Raw genomic sequence first — 16,085 nt, 5'->3', positions numbered from 1 at the left:
CAAAGGGGGTGGTGTGCTCTATTGGAATAGTCTGATGGTCACGAAAGCTCATTTGACTGCACTGTTTAATACTTGGCTAGTGACTTCATCTCCCTATGTCTCAGGCTCCTTATTTACTAAGATGTTTTAGCACTCAGCAATGGTATGAATGCTGGCTTAAAGATTTTTTTATGTTTCTACACTGTTTTAGTAGTACCATTTAACTGCATTTGAGGTGGATCGCATAGACAGATGAAATTCCTCATTTACGAAGTGACTTTTCGCACAGTAACATAAAATAATTACAGGTGTAATTTACCCATATATTTATTTAATATCAATTGATAACCATGGAGTAAGTCACCACTTATCACACAGCATCACAACAAAGAAATGTTATATTATTATTGTTGCATACCATCTCATTGTATTCATTAACATTACATACCATTCGTACAGAGATGTGGTCTGATGACTGTGCTGATAAAAATGAATCTAATACTAGCATTCACATAGGGAAAACCTAATACACTAAGAATCACACAGTGTTGCCTATGTGTCAGTTCCTTTATGACCAAACATTTTGTGCGCATTGACCCTCATTACAAGAGGTCCAAGTAATGGGCTTGATTCACCTCTCCCTGCCCCCTATCTCATAATTCCGATGGGGCTGGAAAATGGTGTTGCCAAAGCAATCTGAATTAAGAATCCACTTCTAACAAGGGTCTTAGCAGTGGTTTAAATACTGGTATTCAGTGCTTTTCTGTGAACATGAAGTAAGAGACTTTTCTAGCGTGAAATGCATTATTAGCAAAATCCACTGTGCGTGTATGTCTACGTCTTGTGCAGCAACTCGTATATGAATAAAAAGTCATGCAATTTACATGTAAAGTTTTAAAATTAAATAAAAGTAACCATTTGCCCATAAATGGACTCATTGATAAATGATAATTATAGAGTAAGCCCCCACAAGTACATGTTCAAGTCCCACAAGTATAGTTCTGGGCACATGATTAAATAACAATATATTTGCATATTTTAAGCAGGATCCTGAATCTTGAATTTTTTCTTAACATTTTTGTGTTATTTATATATTTTAAGTACATTGGGAAAGGTTAGTCCCCACAAGGCAGGTACCTGCATATAGAATTGGCAGCATTAGGAAAGAGAGAAGTCTGTCTAGTTTTGGAAACTCTTTTACTACAATTTTCATAGTTTCACATTGTTGTTATTTGAGGTATTTTCTAGCTTGTTGATTATTTTTCATCTGTATTTTGGTTTGTTATTCTTTCCCTGGTGAGAAATTGTTCAGGGTTCAAGTGGAGAAGAAAGGACACTGAACTTGTCCCTTTTGGTGCAGAAAATACACTGTACTATTACAATTTTGTCTTTCACCATGTCTGTCCTGAATTTTTCAATCCGCCCAACTCAACCTTTCGGGCCTACTAGAGAGGAACTTTCTATGAAACGGGTAGACTGGAAGGAATATTTTCTAAATTATTTAGTGTCAGTGGAGGAACGTAACATTGTCAGCAGATCGGAAGAAAATAATATTTCTACATTCTTTGGGTCCAAAAAGGGTAAAAGTGTACAACCAAATTTTTTAAAAAAGTTGATGACAGAGAAAGCAATTTGTTCAATAAAGCTATTGTTGATTTCAAAAATTACATTGCACCAGACATTCATGCGGAATTACCTGTGTAGGAAATTGGCATGGTTACCCCTACTTTTTGCCTGCTGTCAGTGTGTTGTGACTCTGTTCACTGGGATCCTGCTAACCAGGACCCCAGTGACTGTGCTCTCTCCCTATCAGTTTGGTAGCTTAGGACTTACTACACCCCACAGTTGGCATTCTGGTGCCCCATATAAGTCCCTAGTATATGGTACTTGGGTACCCAGGGCATTGGGGCACCAGGGGTTCCCCATGGGATGCAGCAAGTATTGGCCACTCATGCAAAATGTGTCTGCAGGCCCGCCATTGCAGCCTCTGTGAAAAGGTGCATGCACCCTTTTCACTACAGGTCACTGCACCAGGTCACTGTAAGTCACCCCTATGGTAGGCCCTCCTAGCCCAGAGGGCAGGGTGCAGGTACCTGTTTGTGAGGGCACCCCTGCACAAGCAGAGGTGCCCCTAAGAACTCCAGTTACCATTTCACTGGACTTCGTAAGTGCAGTGAAGCCATTTTATCCGTGTACTTGACACAGGTCACTGCCTGTGTCCAGCTACATAATGGTAACTCCGAACTAGAGCATGTTTGGTATCAAACATGTCAGAATCATACCCCCCATACTGTTGGCAGCACTCTGGGGGCTCCTTTGAGGACCCCAAGCATTGCTCCTACTAGTCTTCTGGGGTTTTCCTGGCAGCCTGTGCTGCTGCCACCCCTCAGAAAGGTTTCTACCCTCCTGCTGCTTGACCAGCTCAGGCAGAGCAAAGGATTTCCTTTGGGAGAGGAAGGTAACACCCTCCCCTTTGGAAATAGGTGTTACATGGCTTGCTTGGGAGGGGTAGCCTCCCCTAGCCATTGGTATGCTTTGAAAGGCACATTTGGTGCCCTCCTTGCATTAACCGGTTTGCAGCAGTCCAGGGACCCCCGGTCCGTGCTCTGGTGCAAAACTGGACAATGGCATGGGGAGTGACCACTCCCCTGTCCATCACCACCCCAGGGGTGGTGCCCAGAGCTCCTCCAGGTGGCCACTTGATTCTGCCATCTTGAATCCATGGTGGGTAGAGGTCCCTGGGAGCATCTGAGTGGCCAGGTCAGACAGGTGACGTTACACCTACCTCCTGATAGGTGGTCACCCTGCTAGGTGACCATTCCCCCTTCCTGGGCTATTAGGGTCTCACTTGTGGTGGGTCCTCAGATTCAACGTGCAAGATTCCAGCAAGACTCCTCTGCATCGTTTACTTCATCTTCTGGCCACTGGGACTGCAACTGAACCCTCCAGGAACTGACAATCTGCAACTTCAGCGACAGCTCCGTTCTGCAGCATTGTTTCTCTGGCTCTTTCCAGCAGCTGCAACATTTCCCTAGCTGTGTATCCTCTGATAGTGACATGTCTTCAGCCTGCACAAGGAGTAAGAAGGCGTCTCCCTTGAAGTGAATGAGTCACTCCCCTGCATCTGCAGGCACCAACTGCAACGATGATCGGCTGTGTGGATCTTCTCTTCTCCAGAGCTGCGTGAATCCTGCATCACAGGTGGTGGTCTGGCGTGGTCCCCTTGGTCCTCTCTACCAGCTGTCCAACTTGGGAGACTGTAATCCCCTGCCTCTCCTTGCCAGACAGTACCCCTGTTCACCGCGACTTTTGCAGTTACCAAGCCTTGTTTGTTCCTCCTCCAAAGGATCTTCAGGCTTCATGTAGCTCTGCCCCCCAACACTTCTTGCTGCAAAGCACAGTCTCCTGCCTGCTACTCCAGCGACGTGGGACACCTCTTCATGTGTGCTGTGCGGGCCTCACGGCGACTCCTGTGCCTGCTGCCAGTGGAGGCTGCCTCCTCTTCTTGTGACTCTCACAGCTGCTGAGGGTCTCTTCTGCTCCTGTCCTGCACTGCTGACTTTCTTCGTCCACAGGTCCTGCATCCACAGAATGGTGGGTAGTGGCTCCTGCCACAACCGGACACTCCCAATTCGAACTGGACTTGGTTCCCTTTGCAAATCCTCTTCTGTCGGGATTTCCACCGTTGGTTTCTTCTAGTCCTGTCTGGGTCTTTCACAGTCCCTTTCCAAAGTCCTCCTTTTGGGTTTGGGGAAAACCAGGTACCTACCTTCTCTCTCCTGGTCACTGGCGAGCACCCTGGTACTTACTTTTTGAGGATCCTAGTTCCTCCAGCTCCCCTCTAGAAGATACCACTTCCTTGGGTGGGGGGGGGTCTGCCTTTCACATTCGACTTTTTTAGTATATGGTTTGGCCCTCACTATTTGCCACTGCTTTTACCAGTGCCTATTGCTTTCTATGCTATTTACTGATTGCTAGTGTGTATATAATAGTGTATATAATAGTGTCTTTACTTACCTCCAGTTGGGGTATTGCCTGTACAGTACTTTAGTATTTGTGTTACCATCATAAAGTTCTTTTATTATTGTTACACTGTGTTGTTCTTTCATGTGTGTAAGTGCTGTGTGACTGTAGTGGCTTTGCATGTCTCCTAGATAAGTCTTGGCTGCTCATCCACAGCTATCTCTAGAGAGCCCTGGTTTCCTAGACACTGCCTACACTTCACTAATAGGTGGATACCTGGACCTGGTATAAGGCGATAACACCATAGATGCTCACCACACACCAGGCCAGCTTCCTACAACCTGGAGACTGAAATAATTAAGAGTTGTAGTGGGCAGACCTCGCAGAGTTTTACACCGTGGAGTTACCTGAAAACTTCACAAGATTCTGCAGATTTCCGTGAACGGACTCTGCCCTGATTTTTAGCTCCAAGACCTGATTTTGCACTGAAAAATCAGCAAAACTGCACCACGCGGCGTGCCAGAGGGCGCTGCTGCTCGACTTGCTCTTCCTGTTGCTCGAGTAGATTTTCTTCTCGAGCAGCAGGGGTGAGAAAGTCTCACCGGGTGCCCCCTAGTGCCTGAAAACGGAGCTAGGGGACACCAATTCTCGCTCTCAAACTTACAGTTGGTGAGCTGCATGGGAGAAAAAACTCTGCCACGCGGCAGTTGGCTGAATTTGACAAGACCTCCGCATTACAAGTGCAACGCGGAGTGGCCAAAATGAATGAAGGAATGCATGCATGCCCGTGGCCCTACGATACAGGAAAGGCTTTTGACTAATGGTGACCCTGATCTTAGACATTTTGGCTAGCATAAGGAGGGCAGAAATGGATGGAAGATGTGCCACTACTGTGCTGGGTATTTGTGAAAGTATTGCAAGTGAAAGGTATATTGTTCTGAAGATTAGCAATAAGGAAGTGTTTCAAAACTCCTAAGAGTACCATATTTATCTGAGAGAGTGCGAAGAACTGCGGTAGGTGTTACAGATATAACTGTAAACTCCATCTCACTTATAGTAAGCAGGGACCCACTTTGAAGTAGAAATGCAGTTCCGGTGTTCGCACGCATGTTCAGCTTTGCCTGAAGTGTATAGCCTCCACCAGTCCTAACTGCCTTTAAATACGAATTATCTTTGCCCTTTTTTGGCAGAGAGACACAGCTAGGGCCTTCTTTTGCCACAATCTATGCATCTGTTTAAAGCATTATACTATAACTCGCACACTGAGCTATGTCTCCTTGTTATTTAAGCCAGTTACAAGGTTATCTTTAATCAAATCTCCCCCTCTTTTCATTGCCTCAAAGTTGCATGCAGCTCATAATGCGTGAGGGTGGGAAGACCTGCTTTCGTTCTCACCAAGCGTTCTTAGTACTGTATAGAGAAGTTGCCTGTACGAAAAGACACAAACGCAGCTTATTGTAACCAAATAATACATTTGAACCTGTTTGATGTTGTTGTAAATAAAAAGCTTTTAGTTGGTGGTGTTTGAGGGCCATCTCTTTAAGGCCATGTGAATCTCATTAACATCTGAATACAATCAAAAGCATGAATTATCCTACGTTGTGCAGCTCGTTTGAACCAGAACTGTCAGTCGATTTTTTTTTTTTCTTTTCCCGGTTGAATTGTTTCATTTTCTCATTACCAATATGCATTTTCTTTCCAGGAGGGCATGTTCTCTAGATGTTGAGATTGCAGCCAGTGGTTACACCAAGGAAATGCAGGAAGATGATGAACTCCTACACCTTGGGGGCCCAGAAGATGAGACTGAAGATGATCCATCACAATTTGTAGGTGATGAAGAAACCCACACTTGCGACACAGAGGAAGATCACAAGGTATTGGATGATTCAGATGGCTCTGAATCCCTGTCGTCAGATGGATTAAACGAAGAGGACCTAGATTCCCAAAAAGAAGAAAAAGGACAGATTCGGCAAGGGTTAGACTTGGCTGAGTTCTCACTTGCATTACAGGAACTGGAAGGGAAGAGTATTGGAGAGAAACCAGTAGACAATCCTGAAATGGACTGTGTAGAAGATGTTAAAGTTAATGAAAATGGCACCCTTGATACAGGTGAGGCTGGTCAAGACAAACCTACAGCATACATAGGGAAATATGAAGATGAATGTCCAGATCTGGTTGCCTTGTCAGCAGCAAACAAAGAATTTCGGCCTTTCAGGTAAAAAAAAATCACACCAGTCAATTGCGTCTATTTCTCCAGAATTATCACTTTTTAATATGTTAAACATGTGCCTTTGCTTATTGAGTCTTTTGAAAAAAGCATTTTTTTTCATACATCAGTGTGAAAAAATGCATATTTTGTGTTTGCATGAATTTATAATACTTTTACATTTAACATTTTACTGTCTGTGTTGTGGAGATAAGTGCATAGAATTGGCCCTCGTTATGTTCCAAATTCCATGTGCCAGGGCACATGGAATTTGGAACATAACGAGAGGCAGCAGTTTTCCCTTCATATCAGTTGGCTTAGATTTCTCTACTCTTTTGTGGAAGCAAAACATAAATTATTCTTTCATAAAGACAGGTTGTGTAGAAAAATAACAGTATGAACACAATTACCTTACAGATCAACTAATTATTATTTTTCTTTTAAAATCTTTAATCCTGCTCCTTCACGCAGTGGAGAGTCGACTGCACACAGGCAAACGGGCTGAGGTGTTTTTGGAACCAGGCTCAACCTGTTATCTTAGGTGCCACGTAATGGAGATTTGGTTAGGATCAAGCAGTAAGTGGCAGCATGCCATCAGTTATCCAGGCTAACATCTTTGCCAAGAGACGCAGCTCAGAATAGCAAAAGTTTATATCTTTGAGCGGCATCGTGGAGGGCTCCCTTGCGAGGACTTTTACAAAGAGTTGTTCAAGGGAAGTTCCTCTACGCCTCATGTTTATCCTAAGTTAACATGCCGTCTTGACAGTTCTGTGTTCTAAATACCCCATATATTGTTTTATCTTATTTTTGATCTCCATGACCTTGCTAGGCACAGACTTGTTTACTTTGTGCAATTCAGTAAATATTATTTTCTCTTAGGCTGGTGAAAAGTGGGAAATTTGCTATTCCTACTTTTTAATGATGAAATTAAAGACTTCAATTTTGAACAAATATATCTTACTAGGAGTGATCTGGAGACTGTGCAGTCCTTAAAAACCTTTCACCACATATGAAAATCTAAAAAAATTACCACGTGCTTTATGGACATCACAGAGTCCGACTTTAATGTTCACGCTAATTTGTCCTCTATTTCAAATGTCTGATTGCACATGAACCAAGAGGTAATCCCTGTATTGAAAGTGTTCCAGCTTGGATATATATTTGCATACATTCACACATTGAAAACAAAACTCAATCCTGAGTCGTGACATGTTAATGCTTCTTAAGTTCTGTGGTCCCACTCAAGTAGAGATGAGTTTGTCCTGCACAACCTGTCTGTGAGGCATACATTCAAGTACCATTTAAACATAACTAAGAATTTAAATGAATCGCCTATATGTCTTGTTGCCTTAAGTTTTGCAACTTCAAATTAAGTCAACTTCATTTGAAGTTTTCTTGCTACAGCAGCACCTGACCCTTTCCAGGAGCTTGCTCTCGTCTGGGAGATGAGCAGTGTGGCCATTAAGCAGCTAGAGTAGGTGTTGCCTTTGGCCAGGATGCTATTTGCAACTTTTTCACTTGGTGTCTTAATTTCTAACATCCTGCATTCGTTAGCCTAGAATGAAAACGCTGAGACCAGTGTGCCAGAGGTCAAGGGCAAAGTTCACCACTGCATGTGAGGAACTTGATGAACAGCTCCACCCTGCTATGTTTATAGGATCTTTTGAGTAAGCAAGTTCTTACGTCCTTACGAAGGTCTGGCAGGCTATTACGCAAGCTCCTATACATTTAGAGGCAGTTATGCTTATTAGTCTGCGCATTGGTGAAGTTGCTGGTGGTTTCACCAGAGAGGCCAAGTGAACATGCCGTTGTATAACTGTTTCAGAGCTGCTCCAGGGAGGAATCACTTGACAGCCATTTACCATCAAATAGCATGCCAATGAAGGTAGATTGCTCATCTCATTAGAAATATGTAGAGCACATCAAGACGAAGGCACAGGGTAAGGGGCATCCTATATTTTCAGATGCACATAGACCACTCTTGTAAAATGGTGCCCAGTCACTGCAGTTCTTGCTCTGCAAGATTGTAGCATTCCTGAACACAGAACATTGAGTGGAGCTAATGGATCACTCGTCATGGCCCGGTTGTATTTTTGCAATATGATGGCTGTGATATAATACCAAGCAGCATGTTTAGCCCTTGGTCGGTATTCTTCACTGATGCTACGCACTACGCATATGTGTTCCGATCCAGTAGCCATGCATTCAGACTTCCTAATTATTGTTATTCATCCAAGAAGCAGACCAGTAAGCAACAAAAAGTTAAAACCCTAGTCATGCTGTGATCTGTGGTCGTTCAGAGAATGCTCTTACCCTGCACTAAGAGCATGTTTCTGCAGTTTTGTGAGGAAAATATTCCAGCATCCTATGGTTATCCTCTTCGGTGCATAGTGATATTTATCAAATAAATGGTGGTATTGCGGTATGTGAATGTCAGCTGCTTCTTAGGATGTTTATATACATGGCTTATGGGAAGTCGTCAATTCAGGATGGGCATGACTGGCTTAGTTGACGATATATTGTGGACTCTGTGGGCTGAGCCCTTGGCATCAGTGTGGCCATCCATAAGCATGTTTGGAGGGTCTCCACTGCTTTTCAGGAGTCGCTCATGCTAGCCTGATGGACATGCTGGTTGACGGCTTCCATCTGCTTTAAAGAAAAAGGGCCACAGTAAATTCCTTGGGGCTGTCTGCCCTGCTGTGCCAATTTTGCCTCCCCCTCTGGCTATACTAGAGGCTTTCTACATTACCAACAGCTATAGCCTTCGAAGCAATCTCCTCAGCTCTTTGTGGCCGCAGCCTTGGCACACACATATCTTATGGACATCGGGCAGCATACGACCCAATTGGTTGCTTCCCCCCTCACCCCAGCTACATCATGCCCTAAGCCTCCTTAGTGTATTCTTGCTGACATACATTCACCCTGTCAGAGGCAGGATCCAGCACTTTTTTCCAGAGTGGCAGGCTGTTACCTTGGATAAGTGAGTGTTGCACATCGTCCAGCGGGGCTACACCTCACCACTTCTCGAAACCCCTCCCACCATCCTAACAATGACTGACACAGGACCATTTGTCCCTTTTGTGGCAGAAAGTGTAGACTCTTTAGTCAAAGGAGCCATAAACAGTGTGCCAATGCCAGAATTAGATTGTGTTTACTATTCCCGCTACTTTCTGGTGCTGAAAAATGATAGCGTACTTTAGACCTTCAATGTCTAAATCCAAAATTACTATGTTGGCTCAGGTCTTGCCTGTCCTCAACCCCATAGTAGCATTGGACCTGCAGGACGCTTATTTTCACATCTGCGTCTGCTGTTCATGGTAGGCCAAGAACATTTCTAATTCCCCTCACAAGGACTTCAATTGACTTTAGTTTGTCTATCGTGGGCACTAGGCTCAGCCCCACAAGCAGGTTAGTGTTTTTATCAGGATAAGAGGGAAAATGCTGGGTGGTAGGAATTTTGAGGATACCTGCAGATTCTGAATGTTTACATTGCAAAAATGATCGGAAACACTGTGATTTTAGGCTGTTTGCAAGGAATTGTGGGTAAGAAACCTTTATGGGTTCCATGCAAGGCACACCACCCTGGCCTCCCGTGGGGGTCTAGTTTTCAGCAATGTTTGGGTTGGTAGATTTCCCTCGGTAACTGTCCAGCCTAGGCCCAAACACTGCAGCCACTCCCTATTTGCTGATTTCTCCATGTTGTACTGTGAGGGCCTTCTGTGTTTCGGGTGTTTGGGTCAACCACACACAAGGTACTGTTTTTACCAGTACATGTGAGGGAATGCTAGGCAATAAGAACTTTTTGATTCCCCGCTGATTCTGGAACTGCCCTTCACAGAAAAATGAGGAAAATGCTTGATTTTATGCAACATTTGAGGTTTGCAAGGCATTATGGGTAAGAAAACATTGTGGCATCCATGCAAGGCACTTCAGCCTGGAGTCTCCTCGGTGTCTAGTTTTCAAAATGTCTGGGTGTAGTTGATTTCCCAGGACAGAAGAGCACTGGAGTCAATAGTGCAACTATTCACCATGGCAAGTAGGAGAACATTTCGATTTACTCCTACTCTGCTGGGCCACAGGTCAAAAGAATCAAACTTTCCTCCTGCCTGCCATGGGAATGGGACTCTGCGCCCCAGGTGGGCAGAAAGACTGTTGAGGTTTTAGAGGTGGAGGATATGCCTAACACCAGGGTGTCCACCCACACACCATATTTTTTTTTTCTAATCTAAAATATTTATATCCCAGGTGATTAGTAGGCTTTCTACCACAGTGGGCAGAGCGACTAACGGGCCCTCTGGTGGAAGAGAGCACTGGTCCATTTTTGGGGGAGCGCTCCTCTTCCCAAAAAGGAAAAAACTGAGAAAACCCTAGTGTCTGGTATGCCTTCTGTCCCAATGAGGGAGGAGTACGGGGGCACACATTGAGGATAAATACCCCATTGGGGGGGACAGAAATACCAATGGGGTGCAGGAAAGGGAATACAGGCCCATGGCATGGAGGGTCATCCCTTCCCCTCCCCAACCCCCCCTCCCCCAACCAAAAAAGAGCAAGAAAAGCTTGGTGTCTTGTGGCTTTTCTTCACCCCTGTTGTGGGGCGAAACTGGGGCAGAGCAACCCAACCCATCTCCTGGGGACTGAGAAGCTAATGGAGCCTTTGGCAGGAGAAGAGTGCTGGCCCACACCCTGGAGTGCCGCTTTCCCTTCACTGGGCACAAAAAATCAGCAAACAACAAAATACAAGTGTCTAGTAGGGTTTCTGCACCCCAGATTGGAGATGAACACCATCCATTTTGGGCTGTAAGTCTAACGGGCACCTGGTGGGATGGAAGCACAGTCCCATCCCCACCAGGGCCACCCCCCACAACCCCCACACCTCCAAACAATCTGCCCTAATAAAAACTTTGGTATCCTGGGAGGGGGCTGGAAAGGCTTATGTGGTCCATGGCGGGGGTGGGGCATGCACACTCATTCCCCCCCCCCCCCCCCCCAAAAGAACAATAGAACCCTGGTGCCTAGTTAGTTTCTACACACACACACCCCCACACACCCCCACACCCCCCCACCCCCCCACACCCCCACACACCCACCACCCCATCCTTCCCTAGGTCAGGGCAGAGAGGCTAATGGGGACCAAGGCAGGTGGGGGAGCTCAGGTCCATTCCCAGCCGTCCACCCCTCACATTTGACATCCCTGGTATCTAGTGAATGGATCCCTTTTTGGGGATTGTCCTCTTGCGGCGACCACCAAACAGGGATCCACTAGGGAGAGATGCCATTGGAAAGGGGATATTCTCCTCTTTTCAGTGAAATCTGGCCCATACAAATGATTGCTCAGGCGCTGGGATATGTCCCCAGCACTGATCTAATGGAAGTTTAATGAGCTCATCAGCTCATTTCACTTTAGTTTTCAGAGAAATTATATCCGTGCTTATCGTCGTTTCTGCAAAAAAAACTAAAACTCAGGCCAGCAGCTGGATCTAAACAATGTGAAAAAGAAACCCTCTGGTTCTCACACGAGCGGATCCTTTAAAACCCTCCCCAGCGTCAGACTGTGGCCTTCAGAAGCACTGGGGAGGGAGTGTGGTCACCGGCCACTGTTTGACGCCCACACTTAAAATGTTAATATTAAGCACCATGCCTTTTGAGCTACCCAGGATTACCTAGTGGTGGCTTACTAATATTAAAAAAGGAAAGTTTTAACCCGGCAGTAGGATTTATGTTTCCATGTTGAGTTGTAAGGTTTAAAAATGCCCTACTAGGTTGCAGAAGCAAGCCTAGAATCATGTTTTCACCTTGCCACTGTAGTGGTGGCATAATTAATTGTAACAGTCCATTAGTGACATAACTTACTAGCCCAGGGTGCCACCTACACTATACACTATGAACTTGTAGGTAAGTTACATCAGTCAGTCAGGTGTACATGCACTTCAGGGGACAGAACACATGCACTGGAGCCTGGACAGCAGGGTTCAGTGCACTAAACCTAATCCTACAAAAAAGTATTTTCTTTCTCCTGCACATATCACTTTGGGAGTGGGATGACACTAGTGCAAAGCCACAGCTGCCCACCTGTCTGTGCGCATGGGTACTACTGCTTAAGATTTTCCGGATCCAGTTTGACGCCGGCGGTATTTTCAACGGGTGGATGAATCCGGAGTGAGATCGCCTCCACCAGAAAGAAAATTACCAAAGGTATGTATTTGGATCAAAAAGAAATATAGCAGCATAGAGGATGATATTTTCAGAGACTGGAAAGCTCCTCCTCTCATCCAGTACTAATGCTGGACTTAGCAAGATGGGATTAGCCTCAAATCTTCTCCAGAACAGTATATTCCTTACCCTCTCCTTCACTGGAAGTTAGTTAGTTTCCCTTGATGATATAGAAAGCTGCAGAGATCTTGCATTTATCCTTGCCCACCAGTGAGGCAAAGTCAAACATTTTGACTAAAATCTTGCAGCCATTTACTGCAGGCCACTACTTGCCTTCAGTGGAGAGCTGTTCGAGCAGGGTTTAGCTGCTTTGGAGAAACCCTTTTTGGACCTGGCAGTCTACAGACAAATTATGTGGCAATATATACAGGGAGTGCAGAATTATTAGGCAAGTTGTATTTTTGAGGATTAATTTTATTATTGAACAACAACCATGCTCTCAATGAACCCAAAAAACTCATTAATATCAAAGCTGAATATTTTTGGAAGTAGTTTTTAGTTTGTTTTTAGTTTTAGCTATGTTAGGGGGATATCTGTGTGTGCAGGTGACTATTACTGTGCATAAGTATTAGGCAACTTAACAAAAAAAATATATATACCCATTTCAATTATTTATTATTACCAGTGAAACCAATATAACATCTCAACATTCACAAATATACATTTCTGACATTCAAAAACAAAATAAAAACAAATCAGTGACCAATATAGCCACCTTTCTTTGCAAGGACACTCAAAAGCCTGCCATCCATGGATTCTGTCAGTGTTTTGATCTGTTCACCATCAACATTGCGTGCAGCAGCAACCACAGCCTCCCAGACACTGTTCAGAGAGGTGTACTGTTTTCCCTCCTTGTAAATTTCACTTTTGATGATGGACCACAGGTTCTCAATGGGGTTCAGATCAGGTGAACAAGGAGGCCATGTCATTAGATTTCCTTCTTTTATACCCTTTCTTGCCAGCCACGCTGTGGAGTACTTGGACGCGTGTGATGGAGCATTGTTCTGCATGAAAATCATGTTTTTCTTGAAGGATGCAGACTTCTTCCTGTACCACTGCTTGAAGAAGGTGTCTTCCAGGAACTGGCAGTAGGACTGGGAGTTGAGCTTGACTCCATCCTCAACCCGAAAAGGCCCCACAAGCTCATCTTTGATGATACCAGCCCAAACCAGTACTCCACCTCCACCTTGCTGGCGTCTGAGTCGGACTGGAGCTCTCTGCCCTTTACCAATCCAGCCACGGGCCCATCCATCTGGCCCATCAAGACTCACTCTCATTTCATCAGTCCATAAAACCTTAGAAAAATCAGTCTTGAGATATTTATTGGCCCAGTCTTGACGTTTCAGCTTGTGTGTCTTGTTCAGTGGTGGTCGTCTTTCAGCCTTTCTTACCTTGGCCATGTCTCTGAGTATTGCACACCTTGTGCTTTTGGGCACTCCAGTGATGTTGCAGCTCTGAAATATGGCCAAACTGGTGGCAAGTGGCATCGTGGCAGCTGCACGCTTGACTTTTCTCAGTTCATGGGCAGTTATTTTGCGCCTTGGTTTTTCCACACGCTTCTTGCGACCCTGTTGACTATTTTGAATGAAACGCTTGATTGTTCGATGATCACGCTTCAGAAGCTTTGCAATTTTAAGAGTGCTGCATCCCTCTGCAAGATATCTCACTATTTTTGACTTTTCGGAGCCTGTCAAGTCCTTCTTTTGACCCCTTTTGCCAAAGGAAAGGAAGTTGCCTAATAATTATGCACACCTGATATAGGGTGTTGATGTCATTAGACCACACCCCTTCTCATTACAGAGATGCACATCACCTAATATGCTTAATTGGTAGTAGGCTTTCGAGCCTATACAGCTTGGAGTAAGACAACATGCATAAAGAGGATGATGTGGTCAAAATACTCATTTGCCTAATAATTCTGCACTCCCTGTACATGTACCTTTTGATTCAAAGTTTCTGTCAGTGCACCTTTTTCTGGAGAGCCAAATAGTTGAAACCTCTTCCCATAAGTTGAGTCCTATTTCCTGTTACAGAGCTCTTCCAGACTGAGATTCAACAAAACTTACTCTATATGCTGAAGAATCTTTACCTATGGCAGTTTGGTTCTTCCCAGCTAACACAAACTCCTGACCACGTGAAAAGACTTTTTCAGATTTGGTCAACGATGGCCTTGATGCCTCCATACAAATCCTGAAGTGTGGCTTAAACTGCCCAGATATGGTGGTTTGGTATATGGCCATGTCCTATTCTCTGCGTTGCCTGGAACAGTTTTTTCAGGTGAAGCCCAAGCTACTTTGATTGGCATGTTCTTTGATAGAAAAGATTTAAGTGATTCCTTCATGGAGCGATTCTGAAAACAGATGCACAACGGCATGCTCACTTAGCCTCCCTTGGCAAAACATTTCCCCCAGCAGTACAGAAAGCTCCAAGCTTTTTCAAGGCTCTAAGTCCCTTCTACAAAAGCCATCCTAACACATCCAGGCATTCAAGCAGATTGCTCTTTTTATGAGAAAAGGTTGATCTAGACGACCCAATTATCTACAGCAGCATCTAAAGTCTGTTTACCCAGCAGAAGTTCAGAATGCTCTCCTTGAGCCAGGTACTGTTGGCAGTCAGTGTAGGGTATTTACTGGTTTTCCTTTTTCCCCAGGATTCCTTCTTTCAACTACCAGTCCTACCTTTTGACAGACACTACCTGAGTTTCATGGTGGTGCCAAATCACTATCAGTTTCAGATTTATTGTTTTATTTATTAAAAACCATAACCATGTATGTTGATACAATGAAATTTATATCCACATAATGAAAATGAATGATCAGATTAAAAATCAAATTAAAATAATTATTAAGATAAAGTGCCTTCTACTCACTGCTCCTCTCATAACTTAGTCCACGAAAAACAAAATACTGTCCCTCGTGGCTTCTTTTGTGCTAGGGGGGGCCTGTTAGGATAGAATAGAGGGTGTATGTAAACTGCCAGGAGGGCCAAGTCACAGTGCCTGGTATAGTGCAGGCAGATGTTGTATGGGAGTGCTAGCCTAGTAGAGTTTGCGGAGAGGGCTTTGTGGTATGCACAGCTAAAGTGTTTTGTAAAGTGCTATGGGATATTGAATGGCAATTGCATGCACGGAGAATGTGTGTGTGGGGAGGGGGGTGCATAGATTTTCGAAAGCGGAGGACAGCATGCAATACAAGGTCTAAGTGTGTTAAAGGGTGCAAGAAGACATAATACGCAGGTTTGGCGCGTTAGAACGAAGGGCCCTAATTTGCCCTGATGGTGCGGTCTAGGCCTTCTGTGTACAATAGTCTGTCATCAACCTTTGAGTTATCTTGGGAGTCTGAGTTACGATTTGCAGGCAAAGCTGAGCCCTGAGTTCGAGGTCTTTGACAAATGTCCTTCCCCTTGATAAGGCACTTGGACCGGATTGAGTAAAACATACATATGAAGCATCCAGGGAGTTGCAAACTCCTTGGCCCCCGAAGATTGGATTCAACAGTTTCCTCCTTGGAGTGTCTAGCTTAGGACAACAACACAGAAGGTGCAGTCATGATTCATCTCTGTAGCTTCATACCCTGCAAGCTCCTTTCTGGCATGGTGGGTCCTTGCTGGTTTAAAGTCAGTCACTGGCAAGCCTAATAAACGACTATACCAAATCACTCTATGAGACTGTTTATGGCTTCTGATAAGTATATGATAAGTATGGTTGTGGCTTCCCACATAGGTAAGA

At 44.6% G+C, this 16,085-nt stretch overlaps 1 protein-coding gene across 1 annotated transcript in view; it reads left to right on the top strand.

Annotated features, from left to right (window-relative positions):
* RIOK2 (RIO kinase 2) overlaps window positions 1–16,085 on the top strand; it is a 229,516-nt gene that overhangs the window by 123,476 nt on the left and 89,955 nt on the right. The window contains exon 8 of the mRNA XM_069225952.1: window positions 5,645–6,157. Coding sequence (XP_069082053.1) covers window positions 5,645–6,157 — 513 coding nt within the window. The remainder of the gene's footprint in view (window positions 1–5,644; window positions 6,158–16,085) is intronic.

Source organism: Pleurodeles waltl, chromosome 1_1 (assembly GCF_031143425.1).
Source record: "Pleurodeles waltl isolate 20211129_DDA chromosome 1_1, aPleWal1.hap1.20221129, whole genome shotgun sequence".
Taxonomy (NCBI): Eukaryota; Metazoa; Chordata; class Amphibia; order Caudata; family Salamandridae; genus Pleurodeles; species Pleurodeles waltl.
The sequence above is the reverse complement of the archived record's forward strand: the minus strand, read 5'-3'. Positions and strand labels throughout refer to the sequence as shown.